The 26,457-nt window shown below is 46.3% G+C and overlaps 1 protein-coding gene across 5 annotated transcripts in view; it reads right to left on the bottom strand.

Annotated features, from left to right (window-relative positions):
- Positions 1 to 26,457, bottom strand: part of LOC138739703 (dynein heavy chain domain-containing protein 1) — a 194,564-nt gene that overhangs the window by 124,427 nt on the left and 43,680 nt on the right. For all 5 annotated transcript variants that reach the window (XR_011342368.1, XR_011342369.1, XM_069892290.1 and 2 more), the window contains exons 17-24: positions 22,822 to 23,020; positions 22,424 to 22,515; positions 16,139 to 16,355; positions 14,431 to 14,556; positions 13,242 to 13,345; positions 9,084 to 12,183; positions 7,006 to 7,144; positions 2,892 to 3,084 (exon numbers count right to left, since the gene is read on the bottom strand). Coding sequence is in view for 3 of the 5 variants with exons in the window: in XM_069892290.1 (XP_069748391.1) it covers positions 2,892 to 3,084; positions 7,006 to 7,144; positions 9,084 to 12,183; positions 13,242 to 13,345; positions 14,431 to 14,556; positions 16,139 to 16,355; positions 22,424 to 22,515; positions 22,822 to 23,020 (4,170 nt within the window). In the remaining 2 variants the exon portion in view is untranslated. The remainder of the gene's footprint in view (positions 1 to 2,891; positions 3,085 to 7,005; positions 7,145 to 9,083; positions 12,184 to 13,241; positions 13,346 to 14,430; positions 14,557 to 16,138; positions 16,356 to 22,423; positions 22,516 to 22,821; positions 23,021 to 26,457) is intronic.

Raw genomic sequence — 26,457 nt, 5'->3', positions numbered from 1 at the left:
TAAAATCCTGCCTTTTAAGTAGCTTGGAGTTTAATCTCCATCTATACATTCTTGGAGGGATGTCCTCTAACTCTATTGTCAATATTAAGGGTGAATGGTCCGATAATATTCGAGCTTTATATTCTGTTTTTCTTACTCTATCTTGCATACGAGCTGATAACAAAAATAGGTCTATTCTTGAGTATGTTTTATGTCTACCCGAAAAATATGAATATTGCTTTTCCTTTGGGTGTTGTTTCCTCCATATATCCAAAATTTGCATTTCTTCCATCGATTTAATTATAAATTTGGTTACTTTGTTCTTTCTGTTAATTTTTTTCCCAGTTTTGTCCATATTTGAATCCAAATTCAGGTTGAAATCCCCTCCTATTAATATGTTCCCTTGCGTATCTGCTATCTTCAAAAAAATATCTTGCATAAACTTTTGATCTTCTTCGTTAGGTGAATATACATTGAGTAGATTCCAAAACTCTGAATATATCTGACATTTTATCATTACATATCTCCCTGCTGGATCTATTATTTCCTCTTCTATTTTAATTGGCACATTTTTACTAATTAATATAGCTACTCCTCTTGCTTTTTAATTATATGATGCTGCTGTTACATGTCCGACCCAATCTCTCTTTAATTTCTTGTGCTCCAATTCAATTAAATGTGTTTCTTGCACGAATGCTATATCAATTTTTTCTTTTTTCAGTAAATTTAGCAGTTTCTTCCTTTTGATTTGATTATGTATTCCGTTAATATTTAAAGTCATATAGTTCAGCGTAGCCATTTCATACTTTGTTTATCTTCCCTTTCCGTTTCTCCATCATCACCTTTCCTTCTTATCCATTTCTGCTTTCTTGTTTTGAACACTTTATAAGACAACATTTCTAAAACATCAAACATTTTCCTTATTCTCCTATTTAAAACTTCTTTAACTCCATTCTCCCCTCCCCCTCCTGAGTTGCCCTTTATCCCTTGTCGGGCAACCACATCTCCCCTCTCCCTTTGGATTTGCGAATTCACTCGCAAACGTCAACTTGATTTTGCAGTGATCGTAACTCCTCCCCACCCAGCCCCCCCCGGAAAAGATTTCAATTTTCATATGTAACAAAGGTCACTCTTTTAATTCCCTCTTTATTCCCTCTATTCCCTTTCCCTCCCTTGTTAATTCTTATCTATACTCTATATATTTTCCTCTAAATATGGATACATTCATGTATACACACACATACATACACATCTATAAATAAATAAATAAATAAATAGAAATATATATATATATATATACACCCATATACTCACATACATATAGTTCGTGGTCATTTTTACTCTCATTACATGTCTTCATCTCTCTGCTTGTTTTGTAGTTGTTCTGCAAATTTTCGTGCTTCCTCTGGATCCGAGAATAGTCTGTTTTGTTGCCCTGGAATAACTATTTTAAGTACCGCTGGGTACTTTAACATAAATTTATATCCTTTTTTCCATAAGATCGTTTTTGCTGTATTCAACTCCTTCCTCTTCTTCAGGAGTTCTAAACTTATGTCTGGATAGAAAAAAAGTTTTTGACCTTTGTATTCCAGTGGCTTTTTGTCTTCTCTTATTTTCTTCATTGCTTTCTCCAATATATTTTCTCTTGTTGTATATCTTAAGAATTTTACTAAAATGGATCTTGGTTTTTGCTGCGGTTGTGGTTTTGGGTCTAAAGTTTTCTGTGCCCTCTCTATTTCCATTTCTTCCTGTAATTCTGGTCTTCCTAGGACCCTGGGGATCCAATCTTTTATAAATTCTCTCATATTCTTGCCTTCTTCATCTTCCTTAAGGCCCACTATCTTTATATTATTTCTTCTATTATAGTTTTCTATTATATCTATCTTCTGAGCTAACAACAACATGTGCCTCTAACTTTTTTATTAGATTCTTCTAAATTCTCTTTTAAGTCTTTTACTTCCATTTCTACAATTGTTTCTCGTTCTTCCATATTTTCCACTCTTTTTCCTAACTCTGACATGACCATTTCTATTTTATTCATTTTTTTTTCTGCATTCTTAATTCTTCTTTTTATCTCATTCAATTCTTGTAATTGCCATTCTTTCACTGATTCCATATATTCTTTAAGAAAAGCTACATCCATTGTCTTGCCTTTCTCTTCTTCTTCCACTTCTTTCTGTTCTTCTTCTTCTTCTTCCTCTGGGTTGACCATCTGTTGTTTCCTTGTTTTCTTTTTACCCTCTTCTTTCTTGTTCTCGTTATTGTCTGTGTTCTGCACCTGCTGCTGTGCTGCAGGTGTCTCTCTCAGGTGTGGAGATCGACTCCGCAGCTGTTCCCCCCTCCCGTCAGTGGGTTTTTTTTCATGCGCGGTTGCGCACTTTTACTCGGCTCTGCGAGCCATTTTTGTAGTCCCGAGCCCGGGACCTCCACTGACCTGAGGGAGCGGGCTTCTCTCTCCGCGGCGGGCCTCCTCGGACAGGTAAGGCCTTCACCTTCTTCTTCCGACATTCTTTCTTCTTTTCTTCTTCCCGTTGTTTTCGACTTTTCTCTCTTCGCTGCCATTTTCTTCTCACCTTTATTTTTACTTTGTTGTAAATTTTAATCTTGTACCTTTGTGCTTTGTGCGTTTTTTAAAAACTTTTCGGGAGAGGGCTGGAATTCCCTGACCGGCCACTACTCCATCACGTGACTCCTTTCTGTCTGATACTTATTAACGTGGGCCAGCAGCACACCATTCACAAACCACCCAACCTGCTGGGTATTCCAACGGTCAGGCTACATTTCACATTCCCAGAGTCTGCAATTTGTTGTCCCTCAGTCCCTGAATGTCTAGCCCTGACTCCTGGATTACCAGCCTGATCGCTCTCGACCCACTAACCCATTTATCAGGCCACGCTCTCCACCCAACCTACCTCAGGAACAAGGATGTAACCGCAGCCTTTGGCTTTGTTCCATTCCTCCTCAGAGACTCTGTCGAAGGTCTGCAGGCAGCCAGTGGTTGGGTTTATGTAGTAATCGTAGACCAGTCCTGGCAGTGGGATGTTGATAGGGAAGATGCTGCTTTGAAGGGTACACCTGGCAAAGTTATCGAACTGAGGCCAGTGTCTGTGATCAATGCAAGGAAATAAAAGCACACACTCAGCATTAACGGTTCAGCTCAACCATCCTTCATCCCTCGGCCCACAGGTCTGTGCTGAACATGGGAGTCCAAATCAAACTAACTCTTGGCTACACCTGATAGAGATCCCTCCACCCTTTCATAAGTTCCATAAACACTTCCACCACTACTTCAGGCAGCCCGATCGATGCACTCCCTGCATAAAATTTCTGCCCCTTAAACTCCCCAAATCCCCCAACCCCCCTCACCTTACACGTTCGCCTGTGTGTGACGCTTTAACCTTGGGGACAAGATTCTGACTGCCCACCCTGTCAATGACCCTACAAACCTCCCCTCAGCCTCCGACGCTCCAGAGAAAACAACCAGTCTGTCCGACCTCTCCCCATAACCCATCCCCTCTAAACCAGGCCACACCCTGGTGATCCTCTTCTCTCCCCATAACCCATCTCCTCTAAATCAGGTAACACCGTGGTGAACCTCTTCTCTCCCCTTTCCAAAGCCCCCACATCCTTCCTGTAATGGGCAACCAGAATTACACACAATGTTCCATGTGCAGCCTAACCACAGTTTATATCGCTGCAACCTGACTTCCTTACTGTTACACTCAATCCCCCACCCAATGAAGCCCAGCAGACCACATGCCTTCTTCACCACCCAATCTATATTTGCGACCATTTTCAATGATTCATGGACCTGGATCCCCAGATCCCTCTACACATTAATACTTTTAAGAGCCCTGCCATTAACTGAAGCCATTCCCCTTACAATTGACCCCCAAAGTGTAACATCCCACACTTGTCTGGATTAAACGCCATCTGTCATTTCTCTGCCCATATCTGGAATTGGTCTATATCCTGTTGTATTCTTTGCTAACCCTCTACACTGACAAGTCATCAATCCTTGTATCATCTACAAACTTACTAACCCATCCACCTCTTTTTTTCACCCAAGTCCTTTTTGTACATTACAAACCACAGGGTTCCCAACACCGATCCCTGAGGAATATCACTGGCCACAGTCCTCCAGCTAGAATATGCCCATCCACCACTCTCATTTCTCTGGGCAGCCAATTCTGCATCCAATCGATCAATTCCCTATGGATCACATGCCTCTGTACCTCTGAACCATCCACCCATGAGGGACTATGTCAAATGCCTTCCAAAAGTCCACGCAGACAAGACCCACAACCCTACCTTCATCCACCATCTGTCACCTCCTCAATAATCTCAGTCAAATTGGTGAGACGTGACCTGGCCCTTATGAAGCAATGCTGACTCTCCCTAATCCGACCACGACTTTCCAAATGTGCATCAATTCTATCCTTAACTATCTTTCCAGTGGTTTCCCTTCAACTGACTTGAGTCTCATGGGCCCATCATTTCCTGGATTACAACCAGTCCTCTGTCTGTCACTGGTGAGGATGCAAAGATTTTCAAGGCACCAGCAAGCTCCACACTTGCCAATTTTAAAATATACCACCAGGCCCAGGGGATGTTCACTTTTCTGCTCCTCAGAAGTTCCAACACCACCTCTTTCTTGATCTCCAAATGTCCAAACATGGGAGTATTCTCCACGATACTCCCCGTCACTGCCTGCGTCCTTCTCCTTGGGAGTATTCTCCACGATACTCCCCATCACTGCCTGCGTCCTTCTCCTTGGGAGTATTCTCCACGATACTCCCCGTCACTGCCTGCGTCCTTCTCCTTGGGAGTATTCTCCACGATACTCCCCGTCACTGCCTGCGTCCTTCTCCTTGGGAGTATTCTTCACGATACTCCCCGTCACTGCCTGCGTCCTTCTCCTTGGGAGTATTCTCCACGATACTCCCCGTCACTGCCTGCGTCCTTCTCCTTGGGAGTATTCTCCACGATACTCCCCGTCACTGCCTGCGTCCTTCTCCTTGGGAGTATTCTCCACGATACTCCCCGTCACTGCCTGCGTCCTTCTCCTTGGTAAACACTGAACTTATTTAGAACCTTTTCCACTTTCCTGACTCCCAACATGATTTTGGTGCCAACCTCTCCCAAGTCACTCTCCTGTTTTAATGTATGAAGTAGGTGGCAGACGTGGGTGATGTTAACCGTCGGCTGAGAACACAAGTGCGTAGAGTCCCCTGGTGAAGGAAAGATGAAGGCCTCCACCTTCCCCAAGCAAGGAAGAGGCTGAGAGACCTTCACCTACTGCAAGGTCAGAGGAACGAGCATCGAAGCAGAAAGGAATGTGGGTGATCTGTGCAGCGTGTGGAGGGTGAATGTGGACTGTGAGAAGGTCGAAGAGAGGTAGGTACAGGGAGGGTGGGCTTGAGAATGTGGAAAGAGGGGAGAGGTTGGGGATTTGGGGAGGGGGAGAGGTTGGAGATGTGGGGATTGGGAGGAAAGTTTGGGTATTTGGGGAGGGAGAGAGGTTGAGATCGGGGAGAATGGGGGTGGTTGGGGATTTGGGGAGAAGGGGAGAGGTTGGGGATTTGAGGAGAGGGGAGTTTGGGGATTTGAGGAGGGGGGTGGTTTGTGCATTTTGGGAGGGGGAGAGGTTGTGGATTTTGGGAGAGGGGAAGAGGTTGTGGATTTTGGGAGGGGGAGAGGGAAGAGGTTGGGGATTTGGGGAGGGGTGTGGGGAGAGCAGGGGGAGTATTTGGGGACTGGACCCAGGGACAGAGTCAGGGAGAAATTCTGTGTGGTGCTACATGCCCAGCTGATCTAGGTACAGGGACAGAGGAGGTTTAGAGGGGTATGAGTCAATGCAGCCAATTGGACCTGATTGAGTGGCCACTGTTCAGTAGGGAGATGTTGGGCTGAAGGGCCTGTGACTCTGATATGGGGAGAGGTCCTTTGGCCACATCAAGTCTGTGCCAATCATCATTCTTAAAATAATCCATTCTTTCGTTCCCCCATAGGCTCCATGTAGTGGGCAATTTACAGAGGCCAATTACCCCTGCAACCCTGGGGAAAACTCATGGTCACTGGGCAACCCTGCAAACTTGATTTTCACTGCAATCCTACCCTCTGTAATTGAACTCTTTACATAGCTATATGAAGGTTGGTGATAACCTGTCAGTCTGTTCACAGAAGAACCCTTTTCACTGCACAGACAAACTTGGGCAGTGCTGAAGGCTGGGAGTGAACCAGGGTCTCTGTCTCTGTAAGGGTGGATTAGGGAATGGGAGAGGGAGGGTTCAGGGTGGGTGGTTCAGGAATCAAGGAGGGTGGGTTCAAGGGGATGGGTTCAAGAGTGGGTTCAGGGTTCAGGGTGGGTGGGTTCAGGGTTCAGGGAGGGTGGGTTCAGGGAGGGTGGGTTCAGGGAGGGTGGGTTCAGGGAGGGTGGGTTCAGAGTTCAGGAGGATGAGGGGGGATTCACTGACAAATTCCTGAATCTCTCTCTGGTGATTTCATCCCCAATGAAGGATCCACCCTTGTGCCCCTAACCCTTGCTCTCAGTCACCAGGACCTCACACATCATCTTGCCTCGCTGAGCTCTTTGACACTGAGCAGTGATCCACTGAGCTCTCAGCTTGGACCATGGCCTTTGAGTGGTCTCTGTTCTTCTCCTACAGAGTCCCCCCACCCTTAGTAGTAATAGGACTCTGCTTCAAACAAGAGTTTGTATCAAGTTAGGACAGGGGCTGGCTTTGAGGAATATTTTCAAGAAGACAAGGTGGAAACAGAGGGGAAGGGGGGGCATTTGTGGAGCTCGTGGCCCAGCCAGCTGACTGCACAGCCAACAAGATGGAGGGTGACCTCAGTGAAAAGCAGGGACCAGAGAATGGAGATTGGGAAGGACAAAACTAGAGAGCCTTGAACAGGTGCAGTTTTGGTGCCTGGTTATTCCACAGTCCTTGTTTTAAACTGAAGCAGCAAACTCCCCAACTTCAGTAGAAACCCATCTCATTTGAAGGCTGACATTGACGATACCTGGAGTGAAGGTGTCCTCCAAAGCCCCAAATAAAGGCCATGGCAAGGATGCTGCTGGCCAGCTCGTGGTGCCTGGGGAGCATTCCCTCATCAAGATGGCTTCGCTGGCACCGCAGCTGAGTTGGAGTTGACATCCGACCTTTAATGGAAAAGGTTGATTTCATTGACAGAGCTGATACAGAGCCGGCATTTCAACCACTGGACCATGATCTCGCACGAAAATATTCACAGCAATATCCCCAACCGGCCGCACACAGCAATACCAACAGGGGCAATGGGTTCAGCTATGGAGAGGGGGCAGAGGAGATTTACCAGGATGTTGCCTAGATTGGGAAACAAGTCTTATGAGGCAAAATTAGCAGAGCTGGGACTTTTCTCTTTGGAGTGTAGAAGGATGAGAGGAGACTTGATAGAGGTCTACAAGATTCTGAGAGGCATAGATAGGGTTGACAGCCAGTTTATTTTTCACAGGGTGGGATAAGCAAACACCAGACAATGTCTAAAATGTGAATGGAGGGAAGTTTAGGGGAGACATCAGGGGTAAGATTTTTACCCAGAGAGTTGTGGGTGCCTGGAATGCCTTGCTGGTAATGGTGGTGGAGGCTGGAACATTACGGGCATTTAAGAGACTCTTAGACAAACACATGAATGGAAGAAAAATAGACAGTTATGGGGTAGGAATGGTTTAATTTGTTTTGGTAGGAATATATGGGTCGGCACAACATTAAGGGCTGAAGGGCCTGTACTGCATTGTAGTGTTCTCTGCTTTATGGAGTTGATGAAAATATAGGGAGGATAAAATAGGATTGGTGCAGGATCAGGGTAGGTGCTGAGCTTTGCTGTAATGTTCTGTGTTCTATGAGTGGGGCTGAGTGGGAGAATGGATCAGCTGATGATGGAATGGTGGAGCAGACTCGATGGGTCAAATGGCCTCATTCTGGTCCTATATCATGGCCTTATGGACCATATCCCTCCCACCCATGTACCTGTCCAAATTCTTAAATGTTAAAATTGAGTCCACATTCACTTCAGCTGGCAGCTCATTCCACACTCCCACCACTCTCTGTGTGAAGAGGTTCCCCCTCACGCTCCCTCTAAACTTTTCCCCTTTCACCTTTAACCCATGTCCTCTGGTTTGTATCTCACCTCCCCTCAGTGGAAAAAGTTGACCTACATTTACTCTGTCTGACCCCTCATAATTTTAAATACCTCGATCAAATCTCCTCTCATTCTTCTACACTCCAGGGAATAAAGTCCTAAAATGTTTAACCTTTCCAAGTAACTCAGTTCCTGAAGTCCGGGCAACATCCTAGTAAATCTTCTCTGCACTCTTTCTATCTTATTGATATCTTTCCTGTAGTTTGGTGACCAAACTTGCACACAATACTCCAAATATAGCCTCACCAATGTCCTACTCAACTTCACCATGACTCCTCCACTCAATAATTTGATTTAGGAAGCTTTGTTCTATATCCCCCCATGGCCTTACCATTCATTGTGAGAGACACATCTGCAAATGCTGGAAATGGAGCAGAAACAACCTTGAGGAAGTACTTCAGGAGCCAGGGAGCATCAGTGGAGACAAGTAGATGGTTGATGAAAAAACACAAAGCTGGAGAAACTCAGCAGGTCAAACAGTGTCCTTTGTACAGCAACGATAAAGATACAGAACTAATGTTTTGGGCTTGAGGCCTTCATCAAGGTATAAGCAAAATGTAGACAGGTGGCTGATCCAAGCTTATACCTTGATGAAGGGCTCAAGCCCAAAACATTGGTTCTGTATCTTTATCGTTGCTGTACAAAGGACACTGTTTGACCTGCTGAATTTCTCCAGCACTGCATCTTTACTTTGACCACGGTGTCTGCAGACTTTCGTGTTTTAAAATGGATGGGTGATGTCCTGAGGCAAGCTCTTGACTAGAAATTTCGACCCTCCCTCTGCCTCCACAGATGCTGTCTGACCCGCTGAGTTCCTCCAGTAGTGTGCTCTTTGCTCTGGTGTTGAAGGGCGGTTCCCCTCTGTCCTGTTGGACCTACCATTGCTATTGGATCATTCTGCCTGGTGTCAATCTCTGTACCTGGTGGGGCCCGCTGCTGGTCACGTGACAAGTATTTTTGCAGGAGGCCACAGAGGATCCGGCTGAAGGAGGTCACCTCCTGCAGCCCGTAGCAGACATGCTTCTGACTGACAGCTTGGTCCCAGGGATTCAGTACAGGGGCACAGTGTTGCTGCAGGAACTGCAGGGTGTTGGGGATGAGATCCTGAGCCAGTTTTTTCCAGAGGGCCAGTGTCTCCCGATGTACTATGTACTGGCTGTACATAGAGTCCATTGTGCGGTTGAAGACAGCCTCCCAGGCACCGCTGCCTTGGTATTGCAGCAGGCTGCTCCAGGTAACTGCTGAGGGAGGGGCGTTGCTCAGATCACACACCTCTAGGATGAACGAGGTGAATGGCGGCAGAGAGAGCTGTTCCCCATTGCTCAGAGTGAGGGTGCTGTCATGGGCCAGCAAAGTGCTGATGGGACGAATCCAGTCAAGGCACAGCTCCCCGTCCAACACAATCCAGTGTCGTGGTTCAGAACGTGAGAAGGGTTTCACCTGAAGCGACTGGAAGCTCTTTGCCAGATCTCTGGCCGGGATCTGCCTCTTGGTATCACCCAGGCATTGGTTCAGTCCACCATTTGTCCGGGAGCAGAGCCTCAGAGCTCCCAGCAGCTCCTTTGTGGTCAGGGTGTTGGGGAAACACACAGACACTTGCACAGCCAAGCCGGTGAGGTCATTGTCCGTCTCCCTGCCATCACTGTGGGAGAACTGATTCAATACCCTCGACAAGGTCCTGTATGAGGTCGTCTTCCCACTGCCTGAAGGACCAAAGATAATCACTCCTTTACTGACTCGGAGTGCCTGGTACAGGGCCAGGGTGTTGGTGATCATCTCCTGTGTAGCCTCATGTGCTGTATCCACAAGGCTCTGTTTAATGGCAGCCAGAAGATAGGAACTGCTGTCCTCCTGGAGCAGGGTGGGCCAAGCTGTGGGGAAGAGATCCTTCAGGAGCTTCTTCAGGCTCTGCTGCTTCTCAGGGTGTGACGTTGCTTTTGAGAGGGTTTCCAATAGAGCGTTCAGCACTGAAAATTCTTCAAGTAGAACTGTGGACTCAAACAGGGCAGCTGATGTGCTTCTGCTATTCTCTCTGTTGGCTCTGTCTGTACCAGCCCCACTCTGTGCTGGTGGGCTCAACGTGTTGAGCCTTTGGTAAAGAACCTTTGCTGCAGACTTCAGCACTCTGTCCATCACTGGCAGGCAGCTGTAGTCCCCAAGAAAACCACAACCCTGTGCCTCCTCAAAGAAGGTGGCAAGTTTGCGGGCCAGGTGATCAGGGTTTGAAAAGCCAAGGGTGAGCAGTTTGACCTGGGTTATAAAGTGGATGTCTGGCCGTGCCACACCCACTGGTCTCAGCACACTGCGCAAGTTCTCCGGCAGGGTGATGCGCGAGTCGAACACTGGCAACGTCATGACTGTGGCATAAACGATTCTAGCTGGGATCATGTTTCCCCCAAACACAATGCTTCCTAGAGACGTTGGGTCCTGCAGCCTCAAGTCCTCAGAGCTTCCTGTCCTCCTGGGCCCCCGGAATAAGTGGTCACTCTCCGTTAAATCAGTCAGACTCCTCCCCAGCACCCTGTGGGAAGAGCCAGTGGCTTGCCTGGGCTGGGGAGGATGGAGGTTGCAGGTGCTGATAAGCTTCCTATAGGAGCTTTGGACTGTTATCAAGTGCTGGGCCAGGATGGACAATGTTCCACGTTCCAGCTCATCCACGTTCTTCATCAGGAGCCAGGCCCCAGACTGGACAGCCCCTCTCAGTACCTGGGTGAGGAAAGACAAGGGAAATCCCTCGCCACAGTGCAGAGTGACCAACTGGATGCCCAACGCGTGGGCAAGATGTGAAAGGATGGTGGTTTTACCTGTGCCACTGGGACCAACAAGGGCACAGGCATTATAGTTCTGGACCGCCAGCACCAATGCCAGGCAGCTCCTCTCTGTCAGAGAAGTTTGCACCATCAGGGGGCTCGGGCCAACATATTCATAGTCATAGAACAAGCTGCTGCTCAGGACCCTGACGTAACACCTCAAACCAAACTGCCTCTGCTGTGGCTCAGTTGTGGCCAGGCTACAGGGAGTGCCCATTGGATTGGTGCATTCCCTCTTGGGGAACAGCCAATTGAAATCAACATGGTATTTCAGTAGCCTCTGCCACTGGAAGGATGTCTCTGATTCAATGTTGGCGGCCATCAGATTGTTGCTGAGATCACGGTGGCTGATGGCGCTGAGGGTCAGGCTCTTGAGGAGGCAGAGCAGCCGTGGCTCATCAGCTCCCCGTGGCAAGGACTTGCAGAATGTGCGAGTGGCCAAAGCCAGTCGCTCGATCTTGGCACTGCAGAAAGCCGTGAACCAAGCCTTGCTGGACGAGGGGGTGAACAGAGCCTTCTCTATATTCTGCTGCCAGCACATGGCCTGGGCAATCAGAATGCACTGTACTGGGTAAGAGCTGCCTAACCTGGCAACTTGCTCCACCAGCTGTGCTGCCTTGTAGGCATTGGGTTTGTGCAAGGACTCCAGCATGATCCTGTTGGTTTCTGCTGCCGAGGCTGTGCACTCAGTTATACAGTTCTCCAGGGAACGGAAGAGACTCTGCCGAATGCTGGTCTCCAGCTGGTGTAGCCAGGTGACCACACTGTGGCCAGGTTCCAGGGGAGCCAACAGCTCAAGGCGCTCCTTCAGATGCCCATAGATGGCCAGGACTTTGGTCTGAGGTATGATCAGCTCTTGACGTTTATCGGCCAGTGCCTCATAGTGAAGGTCCTGGACGTTAACAAAACACTTCCTGATAAATGGCAGCAGCTTCCTGGGATTGGGCAGCAGGGGAATCAAATGGTGCAGATCATCGTCAGTGAGGAAGTGCAGCCGGGGGAACTGCTGGCGGGCAGAATCCAGGAGCTGGGACATCTGGACAATGATGTCCTCCATGGCACTGATTCCGGATCGGAAGATGTCTCGCAGAGTCATATCCCCAAACGTCATGGTGTCCTGGTCCTGGATGAGTGACTGGATTCGGGGGTCAGTGGACAGAACCTCAATCACCCTGCGATATAAACTGTCCACCTTTTCAATGTTGGATATCTGTGGGACACAAGACAGTTGTGGATGAGATCTCCATATGCGCCAAGCCCACCCAGCACTGCTCTCTCTGCCCCCAGCCTCTGTGCAGTCTGGGCCAATTTCACCTCGAACCCCATGGATCTCAGCACAGCCTGGCTGCTCAGACATCTCCAGTGTTCAATTACAGTGGCTGAACAGGGCATTGATTAGTGACAGGCAGACGGGGTATCGGTGGGAGCTGGACGGGGCATCGGTCAGTGACGGGCGGGCGGGGCATCGGTCAGTGCCGGGCGGGCGGGGCATCGGTCAGTGCCGGGCGGGCGGGGCATCGGTCAGTGCCGGGCGGGCGGGGCATCGGTCAGTGCCGGGCGGGCGGGGCATCGGTCAGTGCCGGGCGGGCGGGGCATCGGTCAGTGCCGGGCGGGCGGGGCATCGGTCAGTGCCGGGCGGGCGGGGCATCGGTCAGTGCCGGGCGGGCGGGGCATCGGTCTGTGCCGGGCGGGCGGGGCATCGGTCAGTGCCGGGCGGGCGGGGCATCGGTCAGTGCCGGGCGGGCGGGGCATCGGTCAGTGCCGGGCGGGCGGGGCATCGGTCAGTGCCGGGCGGGCGGGGCATCGGTCAGTGCCGGGCGGGCGGGGCATCGGTCAGTGCCGGGCGGGCGGGGCATCGGTCAGTGACGGGCAGACGGGGCATCGGTCAGTGACGGGCAGATGGGGCATCGGTCAGTGACGGGCAGACGGGGCAATGGTCAGTGATGGGCAGACGGGGCATCGGTCAGTGACGGGCAGATGGGGCATCGGTCAGTGACAGGCAGACGGGGCATCGGTTAGTGACAGGCAAATGGGGCATCGGTCAGTGATGGATGAATGGGGCATCCAGTCAGTGACAGGCGGATGGGGCATTGGTCAGTGATGGGTGGGCAGGGCATCAGTGATTGCCCCTTGTGTACTTGCCATCTTTCCCCTCTCCAACCTCCAGCCATTCCCTATGCAGAAAGGAGGGCTGGTGTCCCTGCTCGTTCCTCACCCTCCCCTGCTCTGCTGGCCTCTGACCTAGCATTCATGCCCTCAGCCACTCACCAATACCAGGTCCTGTTTCAGAGCCTTCACTTCCATCTCAGAGAAGATCTGGTGCAGGAAGACCCATTTGTCCTGAAAATTCTTCCACAGGTCGAGAAATTCAGCTGTGAACAAGAGAAGACATGGTCCAAGGGTACAGGCCTTTCAACCCATGACGTAGTGTCGACCTACGGAAACCTACTCAACAATCTAACCCTTCCCTCATCCCATAACCCTCTATTTTTTCTCCATCCATGTGCCAGTCTAAGAGTCTCTTAAATGCCCTAATGTTCCAGCCTCCACCACCATCCCTGGCAAGGCATTCCAGGCCCCCACAACCCACTGTGTGAAAAAACCTACCCCTGATGTCTCCCCTAAACTTCCCACCCTTCACTTTGTTCACATGTCCTCTGGAGTTTGCTGATCCCACTCTGGGGAACAGGTGCTGGCTGTCCATCCTCTCTATGCCTCTCAGAACCTCTATTAAGTGTTCCCTCATCCTTCTACTCTCCAAAGTGAAAAGTTCCAGCTCTGCTAACTTTGTCTTGTTTCCCAATCCAGGCAACATCCTGGTAAATCTCCTCTGCCCCCCCTCCACAGCTTCTACATCCTTCCTGTAATGAGGTGACCAGAACTGAACATAATTCTCTGTGTGGACTCACCAGAGATTTGTAGAGCTGCAACATGTCCTCTCTACTCCTGAACTCAATCCCCTATTAATGAAGCCCACCATCCCATATGCCATCTTAATCACCCGATCAACCTGTGAGGCCTTCTGTTCCTCCACACGGTTAAGTGACCGATCATTAACCCTGTACTCAGCCTTCTGGTTAGTCCTTCCAAGATGCCACTTCCCTGCTCAACTCTTCAGCCTGACTATATCCTGTTGTAACTGATACCACCCACAACACCTCCAACCTTTGTACCATCTGTAACCTCTCTGATCGCCTTCCACTTCTCTCCCCAGCTCTGCACCCTGTCTCTGTCCCATTGAACATTGAGAGCTGGCGATGGAACAGATGGCACACTACTACCAACAGATGGAGATGCATCCAACGTCCGTCCCCAAGTCATTGTTAGTGAGAGAGGTTGTGGTATGGTGTTGGCTAGTGCTGTCAGAGTAACATTGTAGTGAGGACGGGCCCAGAGGTGGGGGAGTGCCCCATATGGGGGGTGGGGGGAGAGTGGCCCGGGGGGATTTACAACTCACCAAAGTGCCCCACCATCTCCATGAGCATGGCTGCCTCCTCTCGGTCAGTATCCATGGCGGGACTCGTCATGATCAGATTCAAGGTCATCACGCTGTCCTCTGCAAAGCCCTGCAGCCTCTCAATGTCTGCAACAGGTGGGCAAAGGCATCATGTTACACCCCCTGTCACACCCCTGTCACCCAAAGTCACACCCAGACCCTATCACCCCACATCACACCCAATCACCCCGTGACACCCGTCACCCCACATCACACCCCATCACCCTGTCAGTCCACGTCACACCCCATCACCCTATCAGTCCACGTCACACCCCATCACCCTATCAGTCCACGTCACACCCCGTCACCCTGCCACTCCGTTACCATATCACCCCACATCACACCCCATCACCCTATCAGTCCACGTCACACCCCATCACCCTGTCAGTCCACGTCACACCCCATCACCCTATCAGTCCACGTCACACCCCGTCACCCTGCCACTCCGTTACCATATCACCCCACATCACACCCCCATCACCCTGTCATCCAACAACACACCCCTCACATTGTCACACCTATCACCCTGTCACACTCTGTCACACCCCATAATTGTCAACCTGTCTCCCATCACCTGTGACCCCCATCACCCTGTCACACCTCATCACTCCCCATCACCCACCGTCACCCTGTCACACCCCGTCTTCTCTGCTCTCTTTCTATCTTATTGATATATTTCCTGGAGTTCGGTGTCCAGAACTGTACATAATATTCAAAATTTGGCCTCCCCAATGTCTTAAACAACTTTACTATAACATCCCAACTCCTGTACTCAATACTTTGATTTATGAAGGCCAAGATGGGGTTGGGGGATGGGGAAATGGGGAACAGTGGACGAGGAAACAGGGGACGGGGGATGGGGACGGGGGATGGGGACGGGGGATGGGGACGGGGGATGGGGACGGGGGGTGGGGACGGGGGGTGGGGACGGGGGGTGGGGACGGGGGGTGGGGACGGGGGGTGGGGACGGGGGGTGGGGACGGGGGGTGGGGACGGGGGATGGGGACGGGGGATGGGGACGGGGGATGGGGACGGGGGATGGGGACGGGGGATAGGGACGGGGATAGGGACGGGGATAGGGACGGGGATAGGGACGGGGATAGGGACGGGGATAGGGACGGGGATAGGGACGGGGATAGGGACGGGGATAGGGACGGGGATAGGGACGGGGATAGGGACGGGGATAGGGACGGGGATAGGGACGGGGATAGGGACGGGGATAGGGACGGGGATAGGGACGGGGATAGGGACGGGGATAGGGTTGGGGATAGGGATGGGGATAGGGATGGGGATAGGGATGGGGATAGGGATGGGGATAGGGATGGGGATAGGGATGGGGATAGGGTTGGGGATAGGGATGGGGATAGGGATGGGGATAGGGTTGGGGATAGGGATGGGGATAGGGATGGGGATAGGGATGGGGATGGGGATGGGGATGGGGATGGGGATAGGGATGGGGATAGGGATGGGGATAGGGATGGGGATAGGGATGGGGATAGGGATGGGGATAGGGATGGGGATAGGGATGGGGATAGGGATGGGGATAGGGATGGGGATGGGGATGGGGATGGGGATGAGGATGGGGATGGGGATGGGGATGGGGATGGGGATGGGGATGGGGGAGTGCGGACAGGGGATGGGGAATCAGAGGTGAGTCACAGACACTCACCAACCAGGATCAGGGCCCCACTGTTCTTTGCCATCCAGTTGATGGAGGGAGAAGAAAATTTGCCACCGAGGGACCGTTGAGACCTGTGGGGACATGACTCTGGTAGACGAGCCACAGTGATGTGTGTGACCAGACGGAACTCACAGCTCTGCCAGAATCTCTTCACCGACACCAGGAGCTTGTGCAGTTCACACTCCTTCATCGCTTTTGCCAAGACCTGGAGAAAGAAAACCTGAGCAGCTTAGAGCTGACAACTTCCAGCAGGGTCAAGGTGCGTCAGGATCATCTCACACCGGGGAGGAGTAACGTGATGGAGTAGTGGCCGGTCAGGAAATTCCAGCCCTCTCCCGAAAAGTTTTAAAAAAACGCACAAAGGTACAAGATTAAAATTTACAACAAAGTAAAAATAAAGGTGAGAAGAAAATGGCAGCGAAGAGAGAAAAGTTGAAAACAACGGGAAGAAGAAAAGAAGAAAGAACGTCGGAAGAAGAAGGTGAAGGCCTTACCTGTCCGAGGAGGCCCGCCGCGGAGAGAGAGGCCCGCTCCCTCAGGTCAGTGGAGGTCCCGGGCTCGGGACTACAAAAATGGCTCGCGGAGCCGAGTAAAAGTGCGCAACCGCGCATGAAAAAAAACCCACTGACGGGAGGGGGGAACAGCTGCGGAGTCGATCTCCACACCTGAGAGAGACACCTGCAGCACAGCAGCAGGTGCAGAACACAGACAATAACGAGAACAAGAAAGAAGAGGGTGAAAAGAAAACAAGGAAACAACAGATGGTCAACCCAGAGGAAGAAGAAGAAGAAGAACAGAAAGAAGTGGAAGAAGAAGAGAAAAACAAGACAATGGATGTAGCTTTTTTTAAAGAATATATGGAATCAGTGAAAGAATGGCAATTACAAGAATTTAATGAAATAAAAAGTAAAATTAAGAGTGCAGAAGAAAAAATGAATAAAATAGAAATGGTCATATCAGAGATAGGAAAAAGAGTGGATAATGTGGAAGAACGAAAAATAATCGTAGAAATGGAAGTGGAGGAATTAAAAGAGAAATTAGAAGAATCTAATAAAAAAGTTAAAGAGGAACATGAGCTGTTAGCTCAGAAGATAGATATAATGGAAAACTATAATAGAAGAAATAATATAAAGATAGTGGGCCTTAAGGAAGATGAAGAAGGCAAGAATATGAGAGAATTTATAAAAGATTGGATCCCCAGGGTCCAAGGAAGACCAGAATTACAGGAAGAAATGGAAATAGAGAGGGCACATAGAACATTAGCCCCGAAACCACAACCGCAGCAAAAACAAAGATCCATTTTAGTAAAATTCTTAAGATATACAACAAGAGAAAATATATTGGAGAAAGCAATGAAGAAAGTAAGAGAAGACAAAAAGCCACTGGAATATAAAGGTCAAAAATCTTTTTTCTATCCAGACATAAGTTTTGAACTCCTGAAGAAGAGGAAGGACTTGAATACAGCAAAAACGATCTTATGGAAAAAAGGATATAAATTTATGTTAAAGTACCCAGCGGTACTTAAAATAGTTATTCCAGGGCAACAAAACAGACTATTCTCGGATCCAGAGGAAGCACGAAAATTTGCAGAACAACTACAAAACAGGCAGAGTGATGAAGACATGTAATGAGAATGAAAATGACCACAAACTATATGCATGTGTGTATAGGAGTATATGTGTGTATATATATATATATATATATATATAGTGTGTATACATGAATGTATCCGTATTTAGAGGAAAATATATAGAGTATAGATAAGAATTAATAAGGGAATGAAAGGGAATAGAGGGAATAAGGAGGGAATTAAAAGAGTGACCTTTGTTACATATGAAAATTGAAATCTTTTCTGGGGGGGGCTGGGTGGGGAGGAGTTACGGTCACTGCAAAATCAGTTGACGTCTGCGAGTGAATTCGCAAATCCAAATGGAGAGGGGAGATGTGGTTGCCCGACAAGGGATAAAGGGCAACTCAGGAAGGGGAGGGGATAGTGGGGTTAAAGAAGTTTTAAATAGGAGAATAAGGAAAATGTTTGATGTTTTAGAAATGTTGTCTTATAAAGTGTTCAAAACAAGAAAGCAGAAATGGATAAGAAGGAAAGGTGATGATGGAGAAACGGAAAGGGAAGATAAACAAAGTATGAAATGGCTACGCTGAACTATATGACTTTAAATATTAACGGAATACATAATCAAATCAAAAGGAAGAAACTGCTAAATTTACTGATAAAAGAAAAAATTGATATAGCATTCGTGCAAGAAACACATTTAACTGAATTGGAGCACAAGAAATTAAAGAGAGATTGGGTAGGACATGTAACAGCAGCATCGTATAATTCAAAAGCAAGAGGAGTAGCTATATTAATTAGCAAAAATGTGCCAATTAAAATAGAAGAGGAAATAATAGATCCAGCAGGGAGATATGTAATGATAAAATGTCAGATATATTCGGAGTTTTGGAATCTACTCAATGTATATTTACCTAACGAAGAAGATCAAAAGTTTATGCAAGATATTTTTTTGAAGATAGCAGATACGCAAGGGAACATATTAATAGGAGGGGATTTCAACCTGAATTTGGATTCAAATATGGACAAAACTGGTAAAAAAATTAACAGAAAGAATAAAGTAACCAAATTTATAATTAAATCGATGGAAAAAATGCAACTTTTGGATATATGGAGGAAACAACACCCAAAGGAAAAGGAATATTCATATTATTCGGGTAGACATAAAACATACTCAAGAATAGACCTATTTTTGTTATCAGCTCGTATGCAAGATAGAGTAAGAAAAACAGAATATAAAGCTAGAATATTATCGGACCATTCACCCTTGATATTGACAATAGAGTTAGAGGACATCCCTCCAAGAATGTATAGATGGAGATTAAACTCCATGCTACTTAAAAGGCAGGATTTTAGAGAATTAATTGAAAGACAAATTAAAATGTACTTTGAAATAAATACGGAATCAGTGAAAGATAAGTTTATACTATGGGATGCAATGAAAGCGTTCATTAGAGGGCAAATAATAAGTTATGTAACTAAGATGAAGAAGGACTACAATCAGGAAACAGAGCAGTTGGAAAGGGAAATAGTAAATATAGAAAAAAAATTAGCAATGAAGGAAGATACAACTAAAAGAAGAGAATTGGCAGATAAAAAAATAAAATATGAAACATTACAAACATATAAGGTGGAGAAGAACATAATGAAGACAAAACAGAAATATTATGAACTCGGGGAAAAAACGCACAAAATTCTAGCATGGCAGCTTAAGACAGAACAAGCTAAGAAAATGGTATTGGCATCAAGGAAAAAAGACAAACAAATCACATATAATCCAACGGAGATCAAGGAAAACTTTAGAGAATTCTATGAACAATTATACCAAACTGAAAATGAAGGGAAAGAAGACAAAATAGATGAATTTTTAACTAAAATTGAACTACCAAAATTACAAATAGAGGAACAAAATAAATTAACAGAACCATTTGAAATAGTAGAAATACAAGAGATAATAAAAAAATTACCAAATAATAAAACACCATGAGAGGATGGATTCCCAATAGAATTCTATAAAACATTTAAAGATTTATTAATTCCTCCCCTCCTGGAAGTAATCAACCAGATTGATAAAACACAAAGCTTACCAGATTCATGTAAAACAGCAATAATTACAGTAATACTTAAGCAAGGGAAAGATCCACTCGCACCAGCGTCATATAGACCAGTATCATTACTTAACACAGATGATAAGATAATAGCTGAACTATTAGCAAACAGATTAGCAGAGTATGTACCTAAAATGGTAAATCTAGACCAAACTGGATTTATTAAAAAAAGACGCACAACAGACAATATTTGTACATTTATTAACTTAATTCATGCAGTAGAAGGAAGTAAAGCGCCAACAGTAGCAGTTGCTTTAGACGCAGAGAAGGCCTTTGACAGAGTAGAATGGAATTATTTATTCAAAGTATTGCAAAAATTCAGTTTACCAGAGAAGTATAGTAATTGGATTAAAGCATTATATAAGGGGCCATTGGCGAAAGTGACAGTAAATGGATATATATCAAAGCAATTTAACTTAAGCAGGTCAACACGGGAGGGATGCCCACTATCACCCTTATTGTTCGCGTTAGCTATAGAACCACTAGCAGAATTGATAAGAACAGAAAATAATATAAAAGGGATAAAAATAAAAGACAAGGAATATAAAATCAGTTTATTTGCGGATGATGTTATAGTATACTTAACAGAACCTGAACTATCAATAAAAGAATTATATAAGAAACTGAAGGAATATGGAGAAGTGTCGGGTTACAAGATTAACGTAAATAAAAGTGAAGCAATGCCAATGAATGATGCGGATTTCTCAAAATTTAAGAAGGAATCACCATTCAGATGGCAAATGCAAGCAATAAGATACCTAGGTATACAAATAAATAAAAATCTCAGCCATCTATATAAACTCAATTATTATCCACTAATAATTTTCCCAAGGATATTATACCCATTTCAGGCATTGCCAATACATTTGACAGAGAAATTCTTCAAGGAGTTAAAGAAAATAATAAGGAAATTTTTATGGAAAGGGGGGAAACCGAGGATAGCACTAGATAAATTAACAGAATGGTATAAACAAGGAGGCTTACAACTGCCAAACTTTAAAAATTATTATAGAGCCGCACAACTAAGATACCTATCAGATTTTTACCAAACAAGGGAAAAGCCAGATTGCACTAGATTAGAACTAGATAAATTGGGGAAAAGATACCTGAACACATATTATATAAATGGGATGAAAAATTGGTACAACGTAGGAGTTCTCCAGTATTACATCATCTCCTCAATATTTGGAACAAGATTCATGTAGAAAGGAATAAAACAAATTACCAATTACCAAAACTAATATTGACACAAAATCAGTCACTCCCTTTTACAATAGATAACCTTTCCTTTAGAGAATGGGAGAAAAAAGGGATCAAAAGAATAGAAAATTGCTTTTCGGGAAATAAATTATTATCCTTTGAACAAATGAAAGATAAATACAATATAACTCAAGATACAGTGCTGGCATATTACCAACTGAGATCCTACTTGAAGGACAAATTAGGAAGCAGTCTGAGTTTACCAGAGGGAAGTAACTTTGAATATGTGATTACAGATACAATGACAATCAAAAGATTTATAACAAACATGTATATTAAACTGCAAGAAAAGGAGAATGAGGAAACAAATGGTAAAACTAAACAAAAATGGGAACAAGATTTAAATATAAAGATAAAAAAGGAAACATGGGAGAAGTTATGTTCTGGAACGATGAGAAATACAATAAATACGAGGTTACGTATGATACAATATAACTGGATACACAGGCTATACATTACACCTCAAAAGTTAAATAAATGGGACCCAACAGTATCTGGTAGATGTTTTCGATGTAAAAAAAGAAATGGGAACAACAATTCATGCAATCTGGACATGTGAGAAAGTAGAAAAATTTTGGGAAGATCTAAACCAAATATTAAATAAAATTACAGAAAACAATATACCAAAGAATCCAGAGATCTTCCTCCTAAGTAACATAAAAAACAAAGAATTTGGAATTGATTTGGATGGTGCACAAAAAAGATTTGTTAAGATAGCTCTAGCCGTAGCAAAAAAATGCATTATGTCAACCTGGAAATCGGAAGATAATTTGAAAATACAACAATGGTATATAGAAATTAATAAGTGTATTCCATTAGAAAAAATAACATATAGTTTAAGAAATAATATTGAAATATTCGAACAAATATGGGAGCCTTACATTAAACACAATAGCGAAAACCTACCGGAGACATTCACCATCTAAATTAACGAAAGGAGAAGGAAATGAAAAGAAATGACTCAGTGGAATTTCTTGTTTATTTTTATTGAATGACAACATTGTTTGACTGGTTTAATGTATCTTAGATTTTGTACTTTAAATGGATGGGGGGGGGAGGTAGGGAGGGTGGGATGGGAGGAGGGGGGGGAGAAAATGACACTGTTAATATTTGAAAAGGAAAATGTATGTATCGTGGTCAATGTAATTTATGGTGTGAAAAATAAAAAATTTAAAAAAAAAGGATCATCTCACATCCCCTGCACCGATGACAGGAACAGTTCCCCATCCGGGAGCTTCACCTCTGGCTTTCAGTGAGATCATCCACATTGCATTCAGTTCACACTGGTCAGTGACCCTGCCCCTCATCACCAAGGCAACCCTCCCACACTCTGACCTGTTTGATGAACGTGCTGTAGGCAGGAAGGTTGTATGCCAGGAGGTCCGATATCTTCATCTGCCATTCAGGACTCCAGGTCTCTCCCATCTCTGCAACAAACAACGGGCCCAGATCACTGTCTGCGTGAGGTTCATCACTGACATCACGGGTAAAACACAAAAGTCAGACAAACACAACGCTGGAGAAACTCAGCTGGTTAAACAGTGTCCTTTATCGAGCAAAGATAGAGATACAGAACTAACGCAGCCAACATTCTACAAATCGCAGGCCTCATGATGCTCAGGATGTGCCAACCCATGGGGAATCCTGTCAAACGCCTTACTGAGATCCACACACATATCACATCCAGCGATATCCTCTGTCACCTCCCAGGCTGTGGGGAGCAGAATCCTTACCTGTGAAGATGGCCAACCAGTGCCTTGCCTTCATTTCTGGCTGGCACATGTTTACCAGGACCGGCAGGAACTGCTTCAGCTCTGACACTGCCTCGTCAAAGGACAGCAGAACCTTATCATCGGCTGGGACAGAGGCACGGACACGCTGTGCAATTGATATCCACCTATCCAATTTATCGCTCATCGCCTGTAGGTCAATCTATGGAAGAAAACAGCAAAAAACTATCATCCTTGCCCTGTCCATACTGCTACCCACACCTCCTGTCCACACCCCGTCCACACCTCCTGTTCACACTCCCTGTTCACAACACCTTCTGCCCAAAACCCCAAAATCCAGAGACTGACCAGACAGGATGTTTTCTGAGAGGGAAAGAACAAGTGGGAGAGAGGGGGAGAGAGAAGTAGGAGAGAGGAAGGGAGAGAAAGAGTGGAGAGAGGTGGGAGAAAGAGAAAGAAGGGGAGAGGGAGAGAGAGAAAAAGAGGAGAGGGTGAAAGGAGAGAGGTTAGGGGGATGGAGAGAGGAAAGAGAGAGAGCGAGGAGAAAGAGAGATCTGGGAGGAGGGAGGAAGGAACCATAGAACCCTACAGCATAGAAAACAGGCCATATGGCCCTTCTAGTCAGTGCCAAATCAGTATTCTGCTAGTTCCACTAACATACACCCTTTCCATGACCTCCAGCCATCCATATATCTATCCAATTTATTCTGTCAGGGCCCCTGCAATTTCTACACATGTCCCCCTCAAGGTCTGAGGGAATATCATATCCATCCCTGGGGATTTATCTACCTTTATTTGCTGTAAGGCAGCAAGTACCTCCTCCTCCTCAATTTCCATCTGTTCCATGTCTCTTCTGTATGTTTCCCTTCCATCCATATTCATTCTGCCAGTTTCCTGAGTAAATACTGATGCAAAAAAACTGTTTGCGATCTTCCCCCATCTCGTGAGACTCCACACGTAGACGACCACTCTGACCCTCTAGGGGACCAATTTTGTCCCTTACTATCCTTTTACTCTTAATATACCTGTCGAAACCCTTCGGGTTTATCTTCACATTATCTGCCAAAGCAACTTCATGTCTTCTTTTTGCCTTCCTCATTTTCTTCTTGAGTATTTTCTTACATTTTCTATTCTCTTCAGGTAACTCATTTACTCCTTGTTGCCTATATCTGCTACCTGTGCCTGTTCTCTTTGCCTTTAATCCTGACAGGAACATGCAAACTCTGCCCTCTAAGATTTCACCTTTGAAGGCCATCCATTTGCCGGACACATCCTTGCCAGAAAACAACTTATCCCAATCCTCTTTTCCTACATCCTTTCTCATTTCCACAAAATTGGCCTTTCTCCAATTTAGAATCTCAACTCGAGGACCAGACCTATCCTTATCCATAATTAACTTGAAACTAATGACAATATGGTCACTGAACCTAAAATGTTCACCTACACAGACTTCTGTCTCCTGTCTTGTTACCTATTGGAAGATCTAATTTTGCAACCTCTCTCGACTTAGTACTTCTATATATTGATTTAGAAAACTTTCCTGAGCACATATCACAAGCTCCAAGCCATCTAGCCCTTTTACAATATGGGTGTCCCAGTCAATATGTGGAAAAATCTCCTACTATCACTTCTTACACTCTCTACAGATTTGCACCTCCAATTCTCTCTGATATCGGGCGGTCTATAATACAATCCTATCACTGTGGTCTCACCTTTCCTGTTCCTCAGCTCCACCCATGGCCTCCTCTGGGCTGTCCTGACTAAACACAGCTGTGATATTTTCCCTGTCTAGCAATGCCACTCCTCCCCCCTTCATCCCTCTCCCTCTATCACATTTGAAACAACAGAACTCCGGAACAATGAGCTGCTAGTCCTACCCCTCCTGCAACCAAGTCTCACTAATAGAAATAATGTCGCAATCCCACATGTCAATCCACGCACTAATATCATCAGATTTTCCAACAATACTCCTCGCATTGAAATAAATACACCTGAGAACATTTCTATCATGTACAAACCTTTGATTTCAGATTTATTGTCAAAGTACATAATGACATCACATACAACCCTGAGATTCTATTATCCTGCAGGCACGGCAGAATTATATTAATTTGTAGTGCAAAAAATAAACTGTTGACAGCAAAAACACGTAAACAGATAACAAATGTAAACAAACAGACTGGGCAATACAGAGAGAACAAAAGAAAATCAATAAAGGGGACAAGTCTTTAAATGAGTCCCTGATTGAGTTTGTGGTTGAGGAGTCTGATGGTGAAGGGGGAGCAACTGTTCCTGAACCTGGTGGGCGAGTCCTTTCTGATGGTAGCAGCGAGAACAGAGTGTGGGCTGGGTGGTTTAGATCCTTGATAATTGCTGCTGCTCTCCGATGGCAGTATTCCCTGTAGATGTTCTCAATAGCGGGGAGGGTTTTGCCTGGGATATCCTGGGCTGCGACCACTACCTTTTGGAGGGTTTTATGTCCCCATACCAGATCGTAATGCAGCCAGTCAGCACACTTTTCACCATGCCTCTGTAAAAATTTGCCAGGGTTTTTTGTGTCATACCAAACCTCTGCAAACTCCTGAGGAAGTAGAGGTGCAGACGTGCTTTCTTCACGATGCCATTAGTGTGTTGGTTCCGGGAAAGATCCTCCAACATAGTGACTCCAAAGAACCTAAATTTTCTCACCCTCTCCACCTCTGATCCCCCAGTGATCACTGGATTGTAAACCTCTGTCTCATCTGCCTATACATGCAGTCCTCACATGAATTGTATCCTCATCCACCTCTCTATCTGCTCTAACACTCAGGTTCCCCTCCCCCTGCAAATCAGAATTTGATTCTTGAAGAACTTATTGTATTCATAGTGACAAATGTGTGCAGGTAGATACCGGGCTGTACCACTGAGGGGACGGGTGTGTGGAGGTAGATACCGGGCTGTACCACTGAGGGGACGGGTGTGTGGAGGTAGATACCGGGCTGTACCACTGAGGGGACGGGTGTGTGGAGGTAGATACCGGGCTGTACCACTGAGGGGACGGATGTGTGCAGGTAGATACTGGGCTGTACCACTGAGGAGATGGGTGTGTGCCGGTAGATACCGGGCTGTACCACTGAGGGGACGGATGTGTGCAGGTAGATATAGGGCTGTACCACTGAGGGGATGCGCTGACAGATTCTATCAGAAGGCTTGTACTGAGCTTTCCCTCTGTTAAGCTGCTGTCAACCCCAGATACCTGGCACGGATCATCCGGAGATACTGCAGGGAGAACAGTAACTCATTTATCAACATTAATGAATTGTGGGGTAGGTTCAATGGGCTGAATAGCTTATTTCTGCTCCTATATCTTATAAGTTGATGTACTGTCTTCCCCAACATGATAGTGGGGGACAGTGTGATTGTCAGTCCCTGTCACAGACCCTGAACTTTATGAAAAGTAATGATCCTGGGCTTCATATGGGCATGTGGTGGGAGAGGCCTGCACATATGGGCATGTGGTGGGAGAGGCCTGCACATATGGGCATGTGGTGGGAGAGGCCTGCACATATTGTGTGATCTGAGGCAGGATAGTGGGTCAGGGTCAAAGCCAATACTGACAACAGACCCCCTTCCGCTGCCTGCCTCAGGGACAGATCCAAG

Source organism: Narcine bancroftii, chromosome 7 (assembly GCF_036971445.1).
Source record: "Narcine bancroftii isolate sNarBan1 chromosome 7, sNarBan1.hap1, whole genome shotgun sequence".
NCBI lineage: Eukaryota > Metazoa > Chordata > Chondrichthyes > Torpediniformes > Narcinidae > Narcine > Narcine bancroftii.
Note: the sequence above shows the minus strand (reverse complement) of the source record. Positions and strands in the feature narration are given on the sequence as shown.